General features: G+C 33.5%; 3 protein-coding genes across 3 annotated transcripts; 1 reads left to right on the top strand and 2 right to left on the bottom strand.

Annotated features, from left to right (window-relative positions):
* Positions 1-11055: 11055 nt before the first annotated feature.
* On the top strand, positions 11056-14389 carry LOC141677602 (glycosyltransferase BC10-like). The gene is made up of 2 exons (XM_074483605.1): positions 11056-11705; positions 13556-14389. Exons 1-2 carry the CDS (start codon positions 11178-11180, stop codon positions 14204-14206), a joined length of 1179 nt encoding a protein of 392 aa, XP_074339706.1. The 5' UTR covers positions 11056-11177; the 3' UTR covers positions 14207-14389.
* A 218-nt stretch (positions 14390-14607) lies between these two features.
* On the bottom strand, positions 14608-17324 carry LOC141677601 (putative leucine-rich repeat receptor-like protein kinase At1g68400). Its single transcript, XM_074483604.1, has 2 exons — positions 15934-17324; positions 14608-15273 (listed from the first exon to the last, which is right to left on the bottom strand). The coding sequence occupies exons 1-2, from the start codon at positions 17243-17245 to the stop codon at positions 14639-14641; spliced, it is 1947 nt and encodes a 648-aa protein (XP_074339705.1). The 5' UTR covers positions 17246-17324; the 3' UTR covers positions 14608-14638.
* A 1095-nt stretch (positions 17325-18419) lies between these two features.
* Positions 18420-19769, bottom strand: LOC141676528 (flavonol sulfotransferase-like). The gene has a single exon (XM_074482193.1). The coding sequence runs from the start codon at positions 19767-19769 to the stop codon at positions 18759-18761; it is 1011 nt and encodes a 336-aa protein (XP_074338294.1). The 3' UTR covers positions 18420-18758.
* Positions 19770-22803: the final 3034 nt, after the last annotated feature.

Below are 22803 nucleotides of genomic sequence, written 5' to 3'. Positions count from 1 at the left end.
GCTGTTTAGAAATATCCAGAGAGAAAATCATCTAGTTTGTACTAGGAAGCAGCTGTGATTTAATTCTTTGAATCACAGATTTTCTGAAATAACACATCTCTGGTGGAATAACAAATCCACCCGAAAAGTTTTTAAGATCTTTGTGTTCTTTACATTTGTGTTTGAATATATATCTGTCTGCATTGGCTTCAAGCAATTCACACACACTTGTTCTAAAAAATACTTAGCCTTAGAAACTGCTCAAAACTTGAAAAAGTTTTGAGATTTACATTCAACCCCCCTTCTGTAAATCTCATTGTTAGTCCACTGGGAATAACAGTTTCCCAACAAACTGTGGTGATTAATAAGGAAATCAGCACAACTCTAGTTTCATCCTCCCAAAAGGATGCTACTATTGAAACAAGCTCCCAACCAGGAGCACAGGCCAAGAGGGTAAAGGACACAAGCTCACCCCAAACTTATGTCAGAAAGAAGAGATCTAAAACCATTGGGGATGCACATGGAACACATAGTTCAAACTGCAGCTAAAGACTCAATCACTGCACCATCTCAAATTCAGTTTAATGTGGCTCCAATAAATGTGGGGTCACAGCCAAAATCTTTAATTATAGAAGCACCACAAACACCATACTCTCCCACAAATTCTCTGGATGTGGATATGATCAACACATCAATCCCTGATTCTCCTTCTTTAACTCTGTTGGAGAAGCCAAAATCTAGTGCAAGTGAGCATCATCTTTTAGATGATTTGTTGGCTCACTTGCCAATTCTTTCAGGAACTATTGAGACATGTGTGCCCAAATTCTCATCAATCTGCACAGAGTCTACAATAGTTTTCACTCCAAACTCTATCATTTCTTCTATTCCGGTGGATATTGTTCATCCGTCGGTACGTGATTGCATCCCGACGGATGTGCCTAACAACAGTCATCCGTCGGTTATCCTAACTACTACCCCGATGGATGTTCCTCATCCGTCGGTACTCACTAAACGCACTGAAATTTCAACAATTGTTATAAGTGTAGATGAGTTAGTAGTTGTACAATCACTTTTGGGACTGTGGGAAGGGAGTGAATTGAGTGAGAGACTGAGTTGCTCTCAGGCAAAAGGAGAGGAAAAGAGAGAAATCATGCAGGCTATTTCTTCCAGCCTGGTAAAAGAGAGTGAAAGGAGTTCCACATTAGTAGGTGAAGGTGAGGGTGTGAGGGTGGTGAGCCAATGGGAGCCCTTGATGCAAGAAAAGAGAGAAAATGAGAGAAAAGCAGGTACAACTGAATGGGAAGAGCCCATTGTAAGTGAGTTAATGGATGTCAATGAGGCTGACAAGAAACAGCTAATTCAGCAAGAATATCAAGCTGTTTTAGACTCTGTATCTTTTGAAGCTGAGGTATTTACTCACTCTGTGTCAGCATATCAAGTCCTAGATGAACAGGACAATATGGCTGCAGAAAGGATGCTAAACTTGGTGCATACAATTGCTTCAATACAGAGGGCAAAGGATGTCATCTTAGCCATGCCTCCAACAATTGGTGATGATGTTGATTATGGTAGTAGTGGCTCTGAAGGCTTCTTTGGAGATGAAGATGATAATGAAGAAGAGCTAATGGACATAGGGGGAGAAGCAGACCCTAGATCTAGATCAAACATTCTAGCTTGGGTGTTCTCTAAAGATTGTGATGAGCAACATTTCAAGACTACTCTCTTTCATATCATTCAACAGACTCAGACAGCTCTTCAAGCTATAACCAATGCCAACACCAGGAAGCTACTTCAAGCACATCTCAATTCTCTTCAACTGCACCAAATTCAATCTCTTCAACACAATCTGGATGTCACTTCAATTAAAACAGAGATTGATCAAGTCAAGAAGGATGTCTCTGAAAGATTGGATGCTAAATTTCCCAACACATCCATGCTTGACATTAACAGATAATTGAGGAAGAACTCTAATCTTGCAACTAAAGTGGATTCCCTGGATACAAGACTAAAAGCAGTGGAAGCCTCTCTCACTGCCATTCATTTACATCAAGCTCAGCAAACCCAGTTGCTTCAAAAGCTGGTGGTTGCACAAACTTCAACCTCCACTCAACTTGATGCTAACAAAAAGGGGGAGAAAGACTTACTTGTCCCAGTTAGTCAAGGAGAGCCAATCATTGAGGGGGAGGATGTGCTTCACATTCAAATCAGTCAAATAATGGTTCCAGAAATTACTTTTTCCAAGCCACCAGTATTGGACAGCATTGATCTGATCCAAATAGCAGCTGCTAAGCTGGATTCACAGTCAAATTTCAAGAAGCTTGATGTTGCAGCTGTTGAGAAAGAATTGGATGACAAATGGAGGAAAATAGATGAAGAAATTACAAAGAAATTTGGGCCAATTGAGAAACCAGACAAGACTTTTCATCACTACTCTCAAGTCAAGCAAATCTATGTGAATGAAATGAGTCTAGGTAGTTTGGAAAAGGGCCAACCTCCATGCATAAAGTCTCCAAAGGCCAATCTGGTTTTGAAGCCTAAGAAGAACTATCCAAAGTCATCAGACAAAAATCCTGTGGATCTTATGTTTGAGACTCCAAGGCCAGATAAAAAGAAGTTGTTGGCAAGGTCTATTGCATTTTTCAAAGATCCATCTGACTCAGTTCTAAAAAGAAGAATTGCCAAAATCTACAGGAATGGGAAAGAAATCTATGTGGTAGCTGGACACCCTCAGTTTGCAGAAGCTAAAAGGGAAGAAAATGAGAGAATCAAGCAAGAAAAGAAGCAAGCTGTTTTAGATTCTAAAAAGCTCAAACAAAAGAAGCAGCAAGTTGTTATCTTGGCCAAACTTCAAGCTGTGAAAACTGCAACTGAGATTTCTGAATAACCACATGTGATAACTGAAGCTCAATGAACCCCAACAGAAAAGAAAGTTCAGATATAAGCTCCATTCCAAAAGAAAACTGAACTTCAGTGATGAGGAAATGGAAGACTACATTCCCAAACAGTCTACAACTTCAACTCAAACATCCAATCCCTCAATGGTACATGAGAAATCTAAGGTGGATCCTACAAAGAATTTTTATGGTGAGCCTATAATTCCCAAGGATGAGCCAATAGATTGGAAAAGTTTGCCAATTCCTGAACTTAATTTACCAATTTTCAACAAAGCAAAGAAGACAAAGATAAGAGCAACCAAGAAGGTCAAGCCTGTGATTCTCAGAACCAAAGCCCTAACCAAAGCTCAACCAACTGTCAACAAGGGAGATCTTCTATACATCTGTGACATCAAAGAATTTTCAGAGATTAATCTCTACATGGATGAACTAGAAGAAGTGAGAGAAATTGATGCTCACAGGAATCTTCCTGAAAGACTGGTGTTCAAGTACAAGGGTGGGAAAGAAATCACATGGCCTCTTCATAGGATTCTTCAAGAAAGCTGCTATGTACTAATAAAGATCTTCTCATCCTTCAAGAAAAACTTTGGATTCAATGTGACTGCAAGAAAATTAGTCCTAAAGAAGATAGAAGATCTAAGGAGTAATAAAGCCAAAGATGCACTTCCAAAGACTCTATCAATTCCCTTCACAAGAAATAGAGTGCATTTGAGGCCTTATTGGTTGATGGAATTCATGGATGACAAGGGTGTTAGAAGATTCTTCAGACTGGATGACCAATTGAGTATCTCTAGCAATGAGACTCTATTGGAAATGCAAGAAAAACTGGATCTATCAGATGCTGAAGAACTTGAATTCCACAGACAACTTCAAAATCAAATAGAAGAAAATAACAGGAAGCTTGGGAAGAAATCCAGACAATCAAGGAAATAGAAAATATCAGCCCAGACTAGAGGAGCACCTTGATAATGATTGTGAGGACTCTTTACACCTTACTTTGTTCAATTTTCAATAAATTGTAGCACCTATTAGTTTTATCTACTATAATTCAATCTGTACATTTAGGGTGTTTTGTTATCATCAATTTTCTCTTAATTTATGGCTACAATTCCAGTAGACATAAATTGGGGGAGATTGTTAGGAATATGTTCTGAACTTGATGATAAGTTAAACAAAACACCTTAGTAGATTTAACTTAGTGAATTTGTAGCTCTCGACGGATGTTCTAATATAGTCCCAACGGATGAACTTTATAGTCCCGACGGATGACAACTGAACATCTATCGAGAGTGTAGCTTATGTAACAATAAGAATTGTAGCACATTTCTGTAAAGACAATGTTTTAGTTGAGTAGATGCTGTAGGATTCTGTAAGTCATAATGACTGCTAGATTGATGTACAAAATAGGTTGGCTAATTGTAAATAATGACTGCTAGTTGTCAAAGAAAATAGGACAGTCTCTTATGAAAATGAGACAGTCTCTTTACAAATGAGACATGGAATGGAACAGTCTCTTTTAACTGCAGAATGAAAATAACAGTAATATAAATGCAGTATGCTGAAAATTAAATAATGTAAAAATACCAGAAGTTTTCACTTGGTTCGGCCCTTATACCTAGTATATGGCCTACATCCAAGTACATATGCTAACTAGCATAGAGAATATATTATATCAACTTTAATAAAGAACTTACAGTCTTTCCTTGATTACAAATATAGCACTTGAAAGAAACCCTTTCCCTAGCTAACCTTGCTACCTAGCCAACTACTATTCCTGAGCCTTCTAGCTACCTTGCTATACTTTGAAATCAAGCTTTGCTACAACCCGGCACATAGTTGATATGAATACACGAGTACAAGAATAAACAAATAGCACTTGAAAGAAACCCTTTCCCTAGCTAACCTTGCTACCTAGCCAACTACTATTCCTGAGCCTTCTAGCTACCTTGCTATACTTTGAAATCAAGCTTTGCCACAACCCGGCACATAGTTGATATGAATACATGAGTACAAGAATAAACAAATTGATTACAACTCAAACTATATCTTGTTCGACTGGATTTGTATTTCTAGAACAATGAACAAGAGTGTGTTTCAGATGAAGAGAAATAGATGTGAAAGCATTAGGCTTAAATCTGAAATACTGGAGTTGTATTTATAGACAAAGTCCAACAGATTTTGTTTCAAACAAAAGATAAGATAACTGATATATAAAACGGTTTTGTTTGAAATGATTTGAATAAGTTCTGAAGATAATCTGTTAGAATGTTTGAAAATGGATAAACTTAGTTAAATATAAGTATTTGAAAGATTCAAACTAAGTTTAAGATAGGGTTTATTGAGAAGAGGTTTATATATCCAGTCAAACTAAGATTTACATAAAAACCATAAACCTTATCTGCTAGAATGTCTCTGAAAACTGCAAAGTTGATTTTAATGAAAAACATTAGTTTTTGAAATTCAACATAGGTATGTATGGGAAAATGTTAGTTTTTTATTTACACTATTGTTAACAAAGTAAGATAAAGTTATATGTATGTGTGTGTGTTAGCATGTAAATTAAATTATTGTATGTTACATTTCATAGTAAATTATGAAGGTTTCAATTATTTATATGTTAAATATCTGATTTATGTACATGTATAATCATTATTAACATCTAGTGAGACAATTGATTACTTAAATAACATGCATTTATAATTATTCAAAAATTAAAATTCTGTAATAAATAAATTATTATAATTTATATATGGTATTCACATTATCACTGACAAACAGTCCATATCTATTTTTTACGCAACTGAGTATCAATAATGGTTGTAACATAAAATAAATCATATATTTTTAAGACTTATTATTGATATTCATGATTTTTTCAAGAATTCGAAGGAAAAATTGTAATTATATCGTTATTTAAACTGTTTTTAAGCTTCTTTCATTAGGACTCTTATATTTCTTCATATAATAATTTGATAACATTGTATACTATTCTCCTAATATTAAATATTTTTTAATTCGATAAAGTTTTATAAATATCAACTGAACTGGTTAATTCCTTCAAATTATTGAACAATATATATTTTTTCTTTAAATAATATAAAATGCATTGAATCAAATGCTACAATATAGTGTAGATATAAATTTTATTTGAATAATTCAAAATATTTGTGCAATATTATCTTGATCAATGAATATTGCTTATCTAAAAAAATTCTTTTTAAAAGCTAGTTTTTTTAAAGTGAAAAATGAAAAATAAATCGATTTAATATATCATCGTAGTTTTAACAAATCTCGTCAAATTTCACATCAAATTTCGAATATTCTTAAAATTGGGACAAATCCCAAAAATAATAATGTGTTACCAGTGAAGTTAGTAATTTTAATATAAATAATCAATTGACTTGATCCTATAAAAACCTCAAACACATTAATTTATATTAACATAAGGTATTAAAAAATTTCATGTTATTGGTAAAATATTCTCGTCGAGCTTTTAATTTAAATTTACTAAACGTAGAATGTGACGATGTTTTTCGGCCGAGTCATGTAGTCAAATTTCGAGTATTTTTTAAACAATGGGTCAAGTTCTGATTTCAAATTCGAAATAAACTAAAATGCATTGACTCATTATAATTCGAACTTATCTAAATATGTAATACCAATATAGGTTATTTATATATAAGCTATTCTATTTTTAATATTTTTTAAAAATTATATACGTATATTTTAATTACTTTTTTTAATAAAAATATGTTAAAAATATATGAGATATATTTTCAAACTAAATAATGATTAATGAATATGATAATAATCCATTTATGTACTATGCCTAACTTTGTATCTAGAATTTAATTCTTTAAAATTAATTGTACAAATATTTAAGTAACTATCCTTTTTTTACGGAATTCAAGTAACTATCTTTAAAGTTAAATAAAATATTCATTTAGCACACTTACATATTATGTGTATGATAAAAAACACATGTGACAATATGGTGCAGTGGTATGAGGTTGTATAGGTGAATTAAATATCTCGAGTTCGATTCCTATAAACCAATCTTTTATATAAATATTAAAAAAAAAGGTAGTTTAGTCTTTTCAATGAGACTTTTTAATCTCATAATATTATCTCATTATTCTGCTATTATATATAGAAGAGATATAAGGAACTTGGCTTAAATTTGCACTCCAATAATGTCTTAGTGGTTTACCTTATCTTCATGCCTTATCTTATATTTAAGGAACAACTAGTCATCCCTTATATCATTTTTATTAATCAAATATTCATTCTTCGCTCTTTCTTCCACTTTTTTCTTTCTCTTTCTTTCACTTTTTGTTCATATCTTTTTCAAATTTATTATTATAATAATAACAAGGGATGAATTTAAAAATTATTATATGAATTAAAATATAAAATCATGTCCTAACTTATTAAGAGTTATTATTTTATAATATTTCTTTTTTTTTTTACTAATTTTGGCTTATAGCCTTACAAATGAGTATCTGTTCTCAACAATTCTCGGGGTGAGCCAGAATCGAACCCAGGATCTGGGACGACAAAGGATAAGTCCTTTACCACTTGAGCTATCCAACCGTGCTCAAGCAAAACTTGGTCAAATTTAGGGATTCTAGAATATTGAGAGCTACTGATCCATATTGTACATGATGTTTTTCCTAGATAGTAACGAGAAAATAGGAAAAAGATTTGCATGTAATGAAAAAACTAAGCAAAGTTGTAAAATATATATTAGTCAATAGAGGGGGCACACGGCAGGAATAGTTTAATGGGAGACAATTCTTAAAGAATTCTAAAAGAAAAGTCATAATTATGACCTGAAAATCTTGCAACACATCACAATATACATGCACAAGCACAAATGCAAAGTCTGGACATGAAATTAGATTATTCTGATTTACCGGGATAAGCAAAAAGACAAACAAACATTCACACATTTATCGTAGTAATTATGAAAAACGAGTTTTTAATATTAATGATGTTCACGTACCACTAATTTCGAAGGTTAAGATAAACTAGATTGTCAAATAATCTGTACCAAACGTATAATCAGTTGCAAATTTATCAAATACAGATAAGAACGTAATCTGAAATATATGCGTATAATGCACTGATATATGGTTAATATATTCTTTTCCAATAAAAGTGCGATATTTTGACAAAAAAAAAATTGAGAATAGTGACAGATTTTTCCAAGTTTTAATTCTAATGACGGGATACAATATATGATATATTTTGGAGGTTTTTTCAAAAATACGTTTTTTTATTTTTTTGCAAAAATATGATTTTTTTTTAATTTTAATTTACAAAAAGATTTATAACTTTTTTGCAAAAATACGGTTTTGCAACTCGCAGCAATCAGATACAAGCCGTTTGACCAAATGCAAACCAATACAATCTCAATTGCAACCAAAAAAATTTCAGTACCTTTTCAATTAAGTTGTATATTTAGCTTTTTGTTGAAAACCGTATTTTAGCAAAAAAAATTAAAAAGATCGTAAATTAAAAAAACTTAGAAAAAAGTAATATTTTTTATAATTTCTCTATATTTTATTTTGGGAGCGCATATGTTAAAATGGTAAAAACATTTAACCCATATATTAATGCGAGTATGTGAGTAATAGGAATACTCATATTTTATGTGCAGTCCTATATATATTTGAATTTTTTTCAAAATATTTTAAAAAATAATAGGTGTTATTTTTTATGTGTGATATTTATATTAATGCACCCATTTTATTTATGAATTTAATTGCACAATGACAACTCAAATAATTTCGATAACGATTTTGAGATTGTAGAACTTCTCTTTTTTTATTGCTCTATTTATAGAGTTTTTGATTCGAAATCTAATTAATTCCAGTGCATCGATCACCATCATTTGTGCCAAGGAAGGTGAAAATGGGAGAAGGAAAAGTAAGGGCCTGTTTGGACAAATTGTTTAAGTCAGCTTTGACTTATATGCCCGCAACAACTGATAAGTTGAATTTATAATTTATAAGCTGATAAATTGAATGTTATTAACGACGTACTTTTTCTCAACTTATTTTGATTTTTCGTTTTTTTATCAATTTTATTTTTAAAATATATTTTTCTAAATATTAATCTAACTTAAAATATAAGAATTAAGATAATTTTATTTAAAAATTATTTATTTTAGTTTATTTAAATAAAAAAAATCTGACTTATAAGTTAAATTATTCAAACATTTGTATAACTTATAAGCATTTATCAACTTATCACTTATCAATAACTTATCTGATTTAAGTCATAAGTTATTTATTTTAAGATTTTTCAAATGGGCACTAAATAAAACCAGTGTTCAAGAAATCGCTAGGCGTGCCAGGGCGGTGAGAGTACCTTCGAGAGATTAATCGGCGAGTCGGAGATTAATCGGACCGATTAATCGGAACAGAAGTCGGAGATTAATCGGACCGATTAATCAGAACATTAATCGGAAAAATATAAATATTATTTTTAATTTTTATAATTATATAATGATCAATATGTCAAATATTTGTTTGAAAAAAGAAATTAGAATGATATTAAATAATATCTACACATTTGACATGCGTTATGTACTAATTATTGAGTTTACAATATTAATAATATTTTAATTCACACTTTTAAATTAATTATAATATGTTAATTTTATATTTTAAGTAAGAAAGTAAATATATTTGATTACTTGTTATTTATTACCAATACTTTATATTAGAAATTGACATGATATTGTGTGAAATTATGAAATTAATGAATTAAATTATAAAAAGGTAAAAAAAAATAATTTTTTTTAATTATTTTCCGCTTAAACCGCCTAGGACCGATTTTTGACCGCCTAATCCCAATTTTGAGCCGATTTTTTGAAAAAACGCCTAAATCACCCTATAGATCCGAGTCCGGGCGTTTTACCACCGCCTAGCGCCTAGACGCCACCTAGACCCATTTTTAAAACACCGAATAAAACAGGTAATTGCAGCTCTATGAGACCGACACTGGCCATGAAGTTTCAAGTCTGGTGTAAGAGGCTTCTACTACCTAAGTCGGGTCTACGGAGTCATCAATGCCACCGAACCGATATTGTCAATTAATCTTAACTCTGACTAATTAACAAACTTAAGATGTTATTGCCCGGATTTCAAAATAAATTCGAAAATTATCATCATATAATCACATTTTAATGAAACGCACATGGATATATGACTATATGAGAGTCATTTATATTTTCCAAAATACATATTCAATTAAAAGTGTTCTATTTATAATTATAATATCATGATTTGACTATTTTAATGCATATCACCGATGTAATTTAACAAAATCTTTTGGTAAACGATGTACGGTGAATCTATTTTTTTTTGACATATATCATTTATAATCATACAAATTAAATGAATATTTGTTATAAGAAACTTTGGAGTTGAGCCAGGATAATAGCAAAGAGTTGTGTAAAAAATTTATCAAATAACGTGGCTGATAAATGGCTGATTTTAATTCGTGGGCGTATATAAATACACGCGGGTCTCATATTATTATTATTATGAAGATTGCCAAATATTCATATGACATATCAGATCTGGGCAATTTCCGATAGTAAATGTGATTTGTGAATCGTGAGTACATTTTTTTTAAAAAGTTGCTCATAAAACTTATTTAATAAATACATAAATTGGTCTTTTAATAATTAAACTTAAATTCCTTACGCATCATAATATTTAATGTTCTAATAAATCTTGAGTAATAAATATGGACAATAGTAGAGTAAGAACCAAGACTTATCACAAGATACAAGGCCTAACCATCTTAAAAACATGACAGCTAAAAAGGACATAACTAAAAAATTTTAATTTTCAACATTCCACATTATTTATTTAAAAATGGTGTAGAAAATTATTAAATAACTAATGTGTGTTATTCTTAAAATTTGTCTATAAATCAAAGGCCCCTAAATTATGAATTACTACATTTTAAATTTGGATACAACATCAGTTATCACCATGTTAATAGTACAGATATGGTAAAGAGGAGTGAAATCAGAGGAAATTGATTTTTAAACAGTCAATCAAACAGATTATGTGTTAATCACCATAATTCTTGTAAGTTGTATATTAATTTAGTCAAACCCATACAAGTGTATCTGTGTAGACTTCCAAATCTATTTCCCAGAAAGAATCATTGCTCTTCTATTCTAACTAACTCAACCTCATATATTTTGTCTGTCTCTTGAACTCTTCTTCTACATCTATAAATTTTGTCATCATTTCTTCATCTCTCTCATCACACACAAAAATGAAGAATCAAACTCAAAACAACATCCCAAAACAATTTGTAAACCTCCTCTCATACATACTTTTCTTTGCTTTTGGTTTAACTCTTGGAATAATACTTACCTTTCACTTAAGAAACATCTCTCTCAACTTCCAACTCACACAGTTCTCTCTAACCTCCAACACACAATCTTTAACACCACCATCACTGCCATCTCCACCGCAATCCGATATCGAAAACGAAAGAAAATTGCAGAGTGGACTAGAGGAATATATTAGGCCACCTAGCGTCATGCATGGCATGAGTGATGATGAATTGTTATGGAGAGCATCAATGGTTCCAAAAATACACGAGTTTCCGAGACCTTATGTTCCGAAAATTGCATTCATGTTCTTGACGAGACAATCTGTTACTTTTGCACCCTTGTGGGACTTGTTTTTTAAAGGCAATGAAGGGCTGTATTCGATATATGTACATTCTGATCCATCTTTTAATGGCTCTTCTGAGTCGAAAAATTCAGTTATTACTGGCCGGAGAATCCCTAGCAAGGTAAGCTTATTATTTTTGATGTATGCGTAAACATGTTTAATGATCTCGTACATTTCTCACAGCTTTTTAGTTCTCGTTTGAATCTGATCAAGAAGGGCACATTTTATTGGTAATTTTTATTCGTAATCATCTACATGGAGAAGGCTGCATTTCTTATTAGGATTAGAAATCAAATTTCCTATCTTCTTGCCGAGTTATCATTTGATAGTTTGATCAAGTACTTGTAATCTCAACTGTTTGTTATTAGGATTAATTAGAAATTGTTGCACATATATTACTTTCATATATAGGAATTTAACTATTTCCTCTGGAAAATCGGAATTGGGAGTTATATTTAACACAACTTGTTTTGCTTTTGTTTTGCTTTTTCCACCAAATTGATTTTCTTAATACTTTCTAACTTTTGAGTTCTGTCAATGCGCAACAATGTCGGCTAATACTTTCATAAAGTAACACTACACACTATGATATTGATTTTATGCTAATTAGAAATATTTATATAGCATCATCTCTAATCTTAGCATTGTAACTACAGTTTGTTTAGTGTATACCCATGAGCACATGCTAAAAAAGTATGATAGATGAGTTATAAAAATTTGATTGATAGAGATTTTTATGTAATCAAATTTTTACAACTCATCTATCACACTTTCTTAGCATGTACCCATTGGAACACACTAGAAAAATCCTTGTAACTAACGCATTTTCGCACCTCTCAGAAAAAATTTAAAAACTATCGTTTAGTGAAAACTGAAATCTGCTTCTACTAAGCCGGGAGTTTCCGCGAGAATTGTCTTTTTATGCATAACTCGGTTTCTTGAGAACTTAAACTGCTTGAGGGGGGGATGAAAAGGGGGAGGAAAGGAAAGAAATTTACACACAACAAGTCTAATACAATGGTGACTCAAATGCATAGCTAGAGTGTCCCAGAGAAAATGACTCAACGCACAAATGTGCAGAGCACAACTTGACTCACATCAATATATGACAGTGAATTATTTGAGATAAAATTTAATAAAAATCTATAAGCGTAGGACCATTATGCAAGTAAATGAAGAAGATGTTATCCAGAATCTGTATTCTGAAAATCTTAATGTCGGCATATTGTTTATAGTACAGGCAAGAAATGTGCACCTAACTAATTTCATACATTTAGGTCTGTGACCATCAGACATCATTCAGATGGGTTGGCATTTGTAGAACCTATTGAAGGGCACCCCCACTCAACTCCATTGAAAGCTTTTGTCTTTCCTACTTTTTTCATCTTATCTCCACATTTCTCCAGAACTCCCTCGCCTTCTTACTGCCTAGGAACCTTCGAATGTTTTACAGTTTAGTCTTTTCCAATCTTTAGTGCACGTGCCTGGGCTTGGAAGAAGTTAAATTTTAGTTTCAGGCTTCTGACACTAGAAAAAGTGTGGGCACAAGCACAAACAAACTAACAAAAATGGTCACAAGTTACATTTGGGTAGTTAGTGATTGTGAATCAATTCACTATTCACCGTTGATTGGTGGTATGAACATCAAAATATGTAATGCAAGTTAAAAGGTCTAGAAAGTAAGCTTCTACTAGAAAATGTAGGAGACTACGAGGTAAACCTCTTTAGGGAGAAACTTTTAGTTAAGTTTTCGCCTGTTTTGATCATCATTTCATCCATCATACGTACAACATATGAACATTCACAAAAAATTGTAGCTGTAGAATTGGTCCCTGTATTTGTTTTATTTCACACATGCATACGTTTTGAATGGCAGTTTAGAACTGGAATATCATCGATTACACTTTTATTAGGTTTAACATTTTATGAATGATGGGCTTCATCTTACACAAATTGTGATATGTCATGCAGAAAGTTGAATGGGGAAAAGTTAACATGATTGAAGCTGAACGTCGCTTACTAGCCAATGCTCTTCTTGATTTCTCCAACCAACGTTTTATTCTCCTATCAGAATCATGTATTCCACTCTTCAACTTCTCTACCATTTACTCTTACTTGATGAATTCCACTGAGAACTATGTTGAGGCTTATGATCTGGCAGCCCCAGTTGGCCGTGGCCGCTATAACCACCAAATGTATCCTACTATCAGTATTAAGCAATGGCGAAAAGGTTCACAATGGTTTGAGATGGACCGTGATTTAGCCATTGAGGTGATTTCAGATACAACCTACTTCCCCGTGTTCCAAAAATACTGCAAAGGTTCTTGTTATGCTGATGAACATTACTTGCCTACATTTGTAAATATTAAGTTTCCTGAAAGGAATTCAGAAAGAACCGTAACTTGGGTCAATTGGACGAGGGGCGGACCACATCCAGTGAGGTACATAAGAACAGATGTGACAGAACAGTTTTTGAATAAGTTGAGGAATGAAGAATGCAGATACAATGAAAATACTAGCAATACAACCAATGCGTGTTTCTTGTTTGCGAGGAAGTTTTTGCCTAATGCTCTGGACAGGCTGTTGAGATTTGCACCCAAGATTATGCATTTTAACCCATGACAGGTTTTTAAATATTCATAGGTATAGTCATTATTTATATATCAATTTATTGAGGGAGTTACCTGTGCCTTCACTATTATTCATTTGTTTTTATGTACATTAGTAAAGCCAGCATGGTGACTTCATATACAGAGTGTTAAATGAAAAGCATATATTAAAGATTTACAGTGGTTCTAGTATTCATTATACGATGTTATGATTGCTACATTCATTGTCATTCGATTTAAGATTCTACTGTCATAAACATGCTGAAATTGACCTTTGTCGTTAAATTCGTGACAAAGTTGAGGTAAGCTGCAGAGAACCTTAAAGAACTAAAGATTAAACACTATAAGATGATGCTCTGACTGTGATTTATAAGTGGTTTAAATAGTGTAAACAGATGAAATCTATGAATGTGGTAGAGGAAACCAAAATAAAAGAAGACTAGCATTAGAGACCGACAGCAGGAGAATCTGAAACTGAGTTGTGAGATGAAGACGCTTGAACACCTCGAATCTCCTCTATCATTTTCAGCACTGAACTCATGGTGGGGCGTTGATCAGGTGACTCTGAAGTACAAGTCAATGCAATCTGCAATAATCCAACCATCTCCTCCTCGACTCCCTTGTACCGTAGCAGCTCCAAATCAAACACCTCTGCAGTCCATTCTTCCCTTACCACTGATTGCACCCATCGTGGCAAATCAACTACATCACAATAACCACCAGTATCCCCTGCAACTGAAGGGCTTTTTCCAGTTAACAATTCTAGCAGAAGAACACCAAAGGAATACACATCAGATTTATCTGTGAGTTTCCGACTATTGTGTGTTTGTGATTCTGGAGCCCGGTAGCCATTTGATCTGGTAGCAACAGAGGACAAGGTTGTGAAGGAGGAGAGGCCAAAATCCGAAACACGGGCATTGCCACACCTGTCAAGCAGGATGTTGGTGGATTTGATGTTACCATGGATAAGTTTACGGGACCTGCATGAACTGTGTAGGAACACCAGTCCACTGGCTGCACCAGCTGCAATTTTCAGCCTTGTGGCCCAGTCTAGAGGGGTTCGTCCCGGTCCTCGATTACCTGTCAAAACAGTTCCAGATAAATGAAATATACAAATAGCATCATATCTACATTAAGCAAAATAATAGTATGGGATCGACTAAGCCTATTTTATTATCATACAGTTATGGGTAGAAGATGGTACAATGAGAAATACAGAACTGTTTTGTGTTAAAGGTGCTGCCACTAACCAACAAACACCACTCATGAATATTTTTCTTTCTAGCAAATAAACAAAAATAAAACCCACTCACAAAGGCTGTTGCTATTCTGCTCTTATTTTCTTTAATACTTTCAACATAACAGAACTGCATCTTTTCAATCTAACTTAAGGCCAGTAAGTTCCTTAACCACATCTACCTTGATTAGTGTATGGAACGCATTGCATGATATGAATGAAGAGTGAAGACATTCAGAGTCTGTTTCTCCTACCAATTCATCCGTGCACGATGAAAAATGTTCAACATGTCTACTTGTTATCCGCAAATTACATAATACTCTGACCAATTTATGCATGATAGACATAACAACATAGGGACTATGTTCAAAGTGTCTACTTTGTTATCCGCTAAATCACAGGTTAGAACCTTGGAAATTGCCTCAGCATAGCCCTGCATACGACCTTACGTAATATGAAAAACAGTAGAAAAGATTAGTACTACTGAGATTTTATGAAGTTACCATGAAGAAGCCAAAACAAGTTTCCATTAGGCATGTAGTCATAAATCAGCAACTTCTCATCTCTAGCAACATAATAAGCCTTCAAGCTCACCACATTCTCATGCCTTAACTCCCCCAACACCTCCATTTGTTGCTCAAACTCTTTCTTTACACTCACATTACTCCCATTCTCCTTCAATCTCTTCACCGCGACCACATTTCCATCATCCAACACCGCCTTATATGCCACTCCAAACCCTCCTTTTCCCAACATCTCCGCGGAAGCTCTCAACAACTCTTCTAGCTCAAACTTTTTAGCCCCCTCAAAAAACACCATTTTACCTCCCTCAAACCCGGGCTGGCCTGTCATGTGCTGATTCGAAGAATAGGCTACATTCTTCCCTTTCGTAATCCTACTGATCTCTGTACCCGAACCAGGACCTGTATCGTCATTTTCTCCCGTGCTCCTCCGAAAATAACAGTATAAGAGCAATGAGAACAAAACTAACACAAAAAAATCGCCTATCACAATTGCGATTATTGCCAGAGTACTAATCTTGCTTCCTTTTTTATGCTTAATATTCCCCGTTGAAATCGGCAATTCTCTTTTCGGAGAAGATGCATTTGTCATTGGTTTACTTGACGGTGAAGCAATAGCTACAGGCCTAGTTGGGGCATTTTTGCATTTCTGGAGCGGAGCTCCGCAAAGAAGAACGTTATTAACGAATGCACTTGGCGGAAAACCGGAAAGTGATTCTGGTATTCCGCCAGTCAATTTGTTACCCGAAATATTAAAGTCTACGAGATTTATTAAATTAATCTCCGGAATTTTACCAAAGAAGTAATTACTTTCTAATCGGAGAGTAAGAATGTGAGTGAGATTATTCACATTATCCGGAATATGACCAGAGAGATTATTATACGACAAATCAAGACGATACAACCTCGACAAAAACAGAGGAAACTCACCCGAAAATTTGTTATGAGACAAGAACACTAGTCTTAGTGAAGTAAAATTAGACATGTCAGGTAAAGAACCAGAAAGGTTGTTACGTTTAAGACTCAATACACGGAGGTGAGTTAGCGAGCTAAGAGACGTGAAAGTACCAGTGAGCTCAAGGTTTTCAAGAACGAGACGCGAAACTCGATTGTGCAGACAATGGATGCCGTACCATGTACAAGGATCAGTTGCATTAGTCCATGTAGTGAGCTTGTTGGAAGTGTCTGAAGATAATTTGAATGTTAGTAACGATTGCGTGTCGGAATAAAGGAGAGCTTGGAGATGAGAGAAGTGTAAGAAGAGGAGAGGGAGAATCATATGTAATGGCTGCATTGTTGATTGTGTTGTATCTGTTAGTACACAGTTGTTGAATGTGGTGCATGAAGAGTGAACTTAACTTAGTGTTGTTCTGTCTGGCTGCTGGTCTTAAGACATATAACTAGTAAAGTAGTACAACTAATTTGATAATGGAGTAACCTTTTTGACCGAATCAGGCATTTTTTACGGCATTTGATTGTTCAAATATACGACATTTATAACAGTCCGATCTTTCAAGATGTCTTCGATATTTAAATCCTTGACTTCATATTATCGAGAGAGTTATTAAATTTAATCGGAAAAAAATTCGATTCGATTTACATGATCAAGGATTTCTAAATACTCTATTGAATATATAATCTCTACTTTTTTGGTATTCTAAGATCACTTATTTTAGGCTTTTTGTCCCTTCTTTTGGATAGAGGATGGATGTGTAACAATACTTATTTGAAGTTTCAGAATCATTGAAAGGTGTGTTTGAACTCAAATGAGCACAAGAGTGATCTACTGTCTACGGAATAATAGCTTTTCTGGTAGTGAGGTTGCTTGGGAATAAAGCTTCTGTTATTTTGAAATTTGATCCATTACTTTGTCCTCTGTCTTTTATCAGTAATTCTCAACTGTAATGCTACTGCTACCACTACCACATTGCATGTTTTAAATCTTATTTCCACTTAAATGGACATTATAAGATTCATTTTGGATACAAAAATCGTACTTACATCTTATCTTTGACAAGATTCGAACTCTCGACATCTCGTAAGTTGAGTGCCTTGATTCTACAGGGATGTCACATACTAATTACATGTCTTTCTAACTAGTACTAACACTCAATTATACAAAGTACATGATTAATTTTGAAGCGACAAAAAGATAAAGCAAAAGATGATCAAAGCGAAAGTAGGATTATCAAATACACACATACACAGACTAATAAAAAGCTATCGACAACACACTTGCAAATAATGGCTTTATGAGTCGCATGAAACCTTTGTTTGACTGAGAAACCATGCTAACACTAGTCACTAGCTGAAGTCTTTAATTAGCAAGACAAGAAATGGAAACATATGCAGTGTCTAGCTGGTTCAGTGTTGATTCTCATTCATTATAAAGCTTTAAAATTTTAATTTCCTTTTTTTCCCTTTTCACAAGTCATGATCTTGTAGATGATCATTTGCACCATCTGGAGAGTACTGGATGGACTGGCCTGGATGCTCGTCTTGTCAACTTGATGAAATCATAATCGACAAATGGAGCACCTTTTGCAGAAGCTCTGGATAAAACTATACACATTGCTAGTTATGATTGTTTGCTGCGCGACACTGAGATTGTGAAACAAAAAAAAGTCTAGATTTTTATTAATTCTTAATAGCATACTAAACAATAAAAGTACCAGAGTAGTGTTTGCTTAGACAAAAACTACGATTAAACTGATGGAGCTACAGCTACAAGAAGGCCAGAGGCCCAGAGCACCAAGGCGAATTTCCACAAAGTAATGCTTGCATTGGCGAAGTTTTGCTGGGGAAAATTAACAAAGAGTTAAGCCTGAACCTTGTAACTTCTGATCAACGATACAGTCTAAACGTTCTTGCATTTCCGCAGTTAGATAATTTTTCCAGTCTCCAACTTGACCTTTTCTGAAATACTTATTGTTCTGCACCACAACAGATTCAAATATGGCGTACTCCCCCTTCTTGTTCACTTCTAAATTCCTTATATGATTGAAGTCGCAGATTTCTATTATCTTCTCGACCACACCCTCCCTTTGTTCATCTAAAGAAAATGGATATCCCATGAATTCAGCCAATCTCTTCACATGAAGCAAAGTGTTTTCTTTGAGATCTTCGTATTTTATAAAGAGTATCTTCTCTGCAGATTCTAAACTAGCTCTCCAATATCCTAAAACATGATCCCAATAAGGTCCATGTAACGAAACCCCATTGCAAAACAAATCAAATCCTTTCTGCAAAGAGAACTCGTCAATTTTTGTCTCCGTGTCTTTCACATTACCTAAGAAGTGCCACAGAGAAACAAACACATCTTTTGGATCTCGACAGATGTAAACTAGTTTACAAGCCGAGTCCATAACAGATTCAGGAAGTGAACTATAAGGCAGGTGTGTTGCCACGAGGGGGACTTTAGGATAATATTTGATGGTTTTTTGTTGAAAAAGATCAACTTCCAAAAAGGGAACACATTCATGGGGCATAACAGAATACAGGGGATTAATCGAAGAATCTGAATTGTTTCTGTTCATGATGGCAAAACTCAACGATTTAAGCCATGTAGTGCCTGTTCGTGGATAGCTGCACAAAATAACATCATTGGACTGAGGTTTGAATTGCTCTTGTGCTAGTATTGTTCCTTCCAGGAACTTGGGAGTGAACCAAAAGCCCTGATACTGATAGAGATCACTGAAAGCAAACCACTCACTGTTTTTCGGAGCTTTTGAGATTATTTCTCTGAAATTTCGTTTGCTCTTTTCGGGATCTTTGCAACCATCGTACCTGAAACTTGATTTTAGACAAAGAAGTGCCATGTTTCAGATACAAAAAAAGTTCAAAAATTTTAAACTTATGAGCAGCTTGACAAGGATATATTGTATAATGAAGAATTTAAAGCTGAAACAAGAAACTTATTATTCAATTGCTCATTCAAGAACAAATGTAACCAAACATTAATGATACTTTTACATGTGTTTTGAATGGCTGTAATACAAGATTTGCAGTTTCTGTAATGGGAAAAACTCATTTTTAGAAAATATTAATTATAAGAAAATGATTAATGTTTCGACAGATTTCGCAACATTTAATAAATAGTGTAATCGTCTGCTAACTTGCTTCATCCAACCTTATAGAAATCCCATTCCTCATTTCTTAAGGAGATGGCTTACAACTACTCATATGTTAACAAAGCATGCTTTTATTTTCATAAACTAATTCTATGTAATTTTTAAGTCATCCAGAAACTCCATATAAGTATTACTATGATCAGCATACCAGCAGCTGAAATTCTACTGCGGATATTAGAACCCGATTATAGATCAGTTGGCCTTGGACTTCCGTGTGCACTATAAATCGACGTGTTTGATATTTAGTTTAGGTATACATTGACGAGACCAGACTTCATATCTGGGAGATGAATGGATCATAAATGAAGAACTTTTATCACAATGCAGCTGATTAAGGCTGATGGTAAGTTATTCCTGAAAAACACAGGAAAGGTAAGAAAAATGTGAATTATTAAATGCCGATCTTTGCCGTAAGATTCTTGTAGGTTACGATTTATGAATATAGACTGTGAGAGTTATGTAGTGAACTAGTAATTGGTTGTCACAGTTTCTGATCAGGTTCTGCAAAGTAACAGGCTGAACTATTTGGTGAAGACTATAGTTTGAAGAGGCTGATCCACTATTTCAGAATGTAGCAAGGAGCAACACTCTGCGAGTTTAAACTTTAAACTAAATTCATTTTTTTTATTTGAAAAATATACATATTTTTTATTCAAATGTTTGAAATATATTTTACTTGTCTAATTTTTGAACCAATTTATATTTAAAAAATTTCAATCCTTACCGGTATTGTAAAAAGCGGGAATTGGACTTAACCGAGATACACAATGTAACGGATTAATCGGGTAATAATCAAATTAAATTATTAAATTTATGTTTGATATTACTAGACGATAATCCGTGCCAAGCACGGGCCGAGAATGATCAATCATATTATTCGGTCATCATATTTAATTGTTATACAGTTAATCAAAGTTAAATTAGGGTGAAATTTAATTAGTAAAACTAATAAAAAAAATCTTCTATAACTATCTAGTTACGGGAAATCGAACTCGAATTTGAAGTAAAACTATTTATTAGATTATATGATTATAACCAAAATTCGGGAAATCGAACTCGAATTTGAAGTAAAACTATTTATTAGATTATATGATTATAACCAAAATTTGGTATTTAGATACTATTCCATCGTTATTTAACTATTATGCACTCCCTCCGTCCCGCTGGATAGTTTACGTACATTGTTTGCACGTATTTCGAGACTTCAATAAAGTATAGTTTCATAATATTTTTTCTTAAATTTTTTTTTGAATAAAAGTTTAAACATGATCAAACTTTTTTCAGAATTTTTTTAAAAAAATATATTATGGAAATATATTTTAAACGAGCATTGAAAAACGTGCCGAAAAGTAACATAAATAATCCAATGGGACGGAGGGAGTAGCTCTCATGGGGAATCAAAACTGAAATTATGATAAAATCTCAAAAGTGAAATTAAATACATAAATCTTGTATATATATGTAGATGAATGAAATCAAACTTAAGAGTTTGAATTGAAATTAACGAATTAAATTAAAAAGCAATAACTATTACAAAAGAACTTTGATAAATGAAATAAATAACCTCGTCAAACGAATAATTTTTTATGGTCCCAGAGACAATGTATTTTTAAACTCGATAAATGAATAATCTTGTTAAATGAATAAAATTGTCCACTCCCAAGTGTATTCATTTATCGAGTTTTATCAGTGTCTGGTATTTTGGTACTTTACTAATATCGTGTTCCATCAAAACAATGTTTTTCTTTATTAATAAAATGTATAAATTTTCTTATTTATTCTTGACTTTTAGTTAACAGACTCCTAGTTTATAACTTTGTCTTGAGTAAAAAATTAGGATGTATTTAATGTTGTATTTAAGACTATGGTTTGTGAGCTTAAGGCTTTATTTGTCCGCTCTCGTGCTTCGTGACTCAATCTTCCTTCACAATATGCCTATGTACCTTGTTGTAAGTCAAAGATCAAGTTAAAAACGTAGTTTTGAATTGTGGGGTGAGCCCCCTTATATAGGCATAGGATGTCTTGAATTAGATTAGCGTTAGGAGACTTGGTGGATAGGTCTCAGATTTAGAATAGACTTTGGAGTCCTAAAATGTAGGGATTTGCTTCCTTATAGGACTGTGTGGCTTGAGGACTACTATTTTGAGAGTTTGATTCTAATTTGAACTTGTTTTATCAACCACAGTTTGGGCTGATTCATGACCCACGAATTTAATAATAAATCCTTGGTTTGTGGCCCCTTGAGCCCAATTAATGACATATTAATTACTGGGCCCTAATAACCGGGTTTCGTCTTTAGACCAAATTGGGTCTAATTAATGCGCTCATTTATTACGCAATCAGGATTATTTTTATCCCTATAATTTGTCCCCCAACTTCTGGGAAACCGTACAGGATTTCATAGAAGTTAAGTTTTTATTCCCTTGCAAGGTATCGTTTCTAGCATAAAGTGTGGAGCGACCTATAATCTTACAACGATTTGCCCTTTTCGAGGCTTCAAACTATTTTCTGGAAATTTTTCATACTCATTTTCCTTTCATACTTCCTCTGCTGGTATATGTCTTGAATCGGCTAATGCCCCAATGCTGGAACTTCGGGGGTCTCGCTGCCCGGTCAAATTTTCAAGATTACTCTTTTAATTCTTTAAATTTCAGGATTTTTTTTTCAAATTTTCTGTTATTTTCGACCATGATCCGAGTCAAAATTTCGACTAGGATTCTAA

The sequence above is a fragment of the Apium graveolens genome, chromosome 8, assembly GCF_009905375.1.
Source record: "Apium graveolens cultivar Ventura chromosome 8, ASM990537v1, whole genome shotgun sequence".
NCBI classification, from domain to species: domain Eukaryota; kingdom Viridiplantae; phylum Streptophyta; class Magnoliopsida; order Apiales; family Apiaceae; genus Apium; species Apium graveolens.
This window is presented reverse-complemented; position numbering and strand designations above follow the sequence as displayed.

What these genes read in the sequence shown, in the direction of transcription:
- LOC141677602 (XM_074483605.1), top strand. Translation starts at nt 11,178, where the DNA reads ATGAAGAATCAAACTCAAAACAACATCCCAAAACAATTTGTAAACCTC. An exon ending in GCCGGAGAATCCCTAGCAAG is followed by an intron (nt 11,706 to 13,555) that starts GTAAGCTTATTA and finishes TATGTCATGCAG; the next exon opens with AAAGTTGAATGGGGAAAAGT.
- LOC141677601 (XM_074483604.1), bottom strand. Translation starts at nt 17,245, where the DNA reads ATGCAGCCATTACATATGATTCTCCCTCTCCTCTTCTTACACTTCTCT. An exon ending in CTTGTTTTGGCTTCTTCATG is followed by an intron (nt 15,274 to 15,933) that starts GTAACTTCATAA and finishes CTGTTTTGACAG; the next exon opens with GTAATCGAGGACCGGGACGA.
- LOC141676528 (XM_074482193.1), bottom strand. Translation starts at nt 19,769, where the DNA reads ATGGCACTTCTTTGTCTAAAATCAAGTTTCAGGTACGATGGTTGCAAA.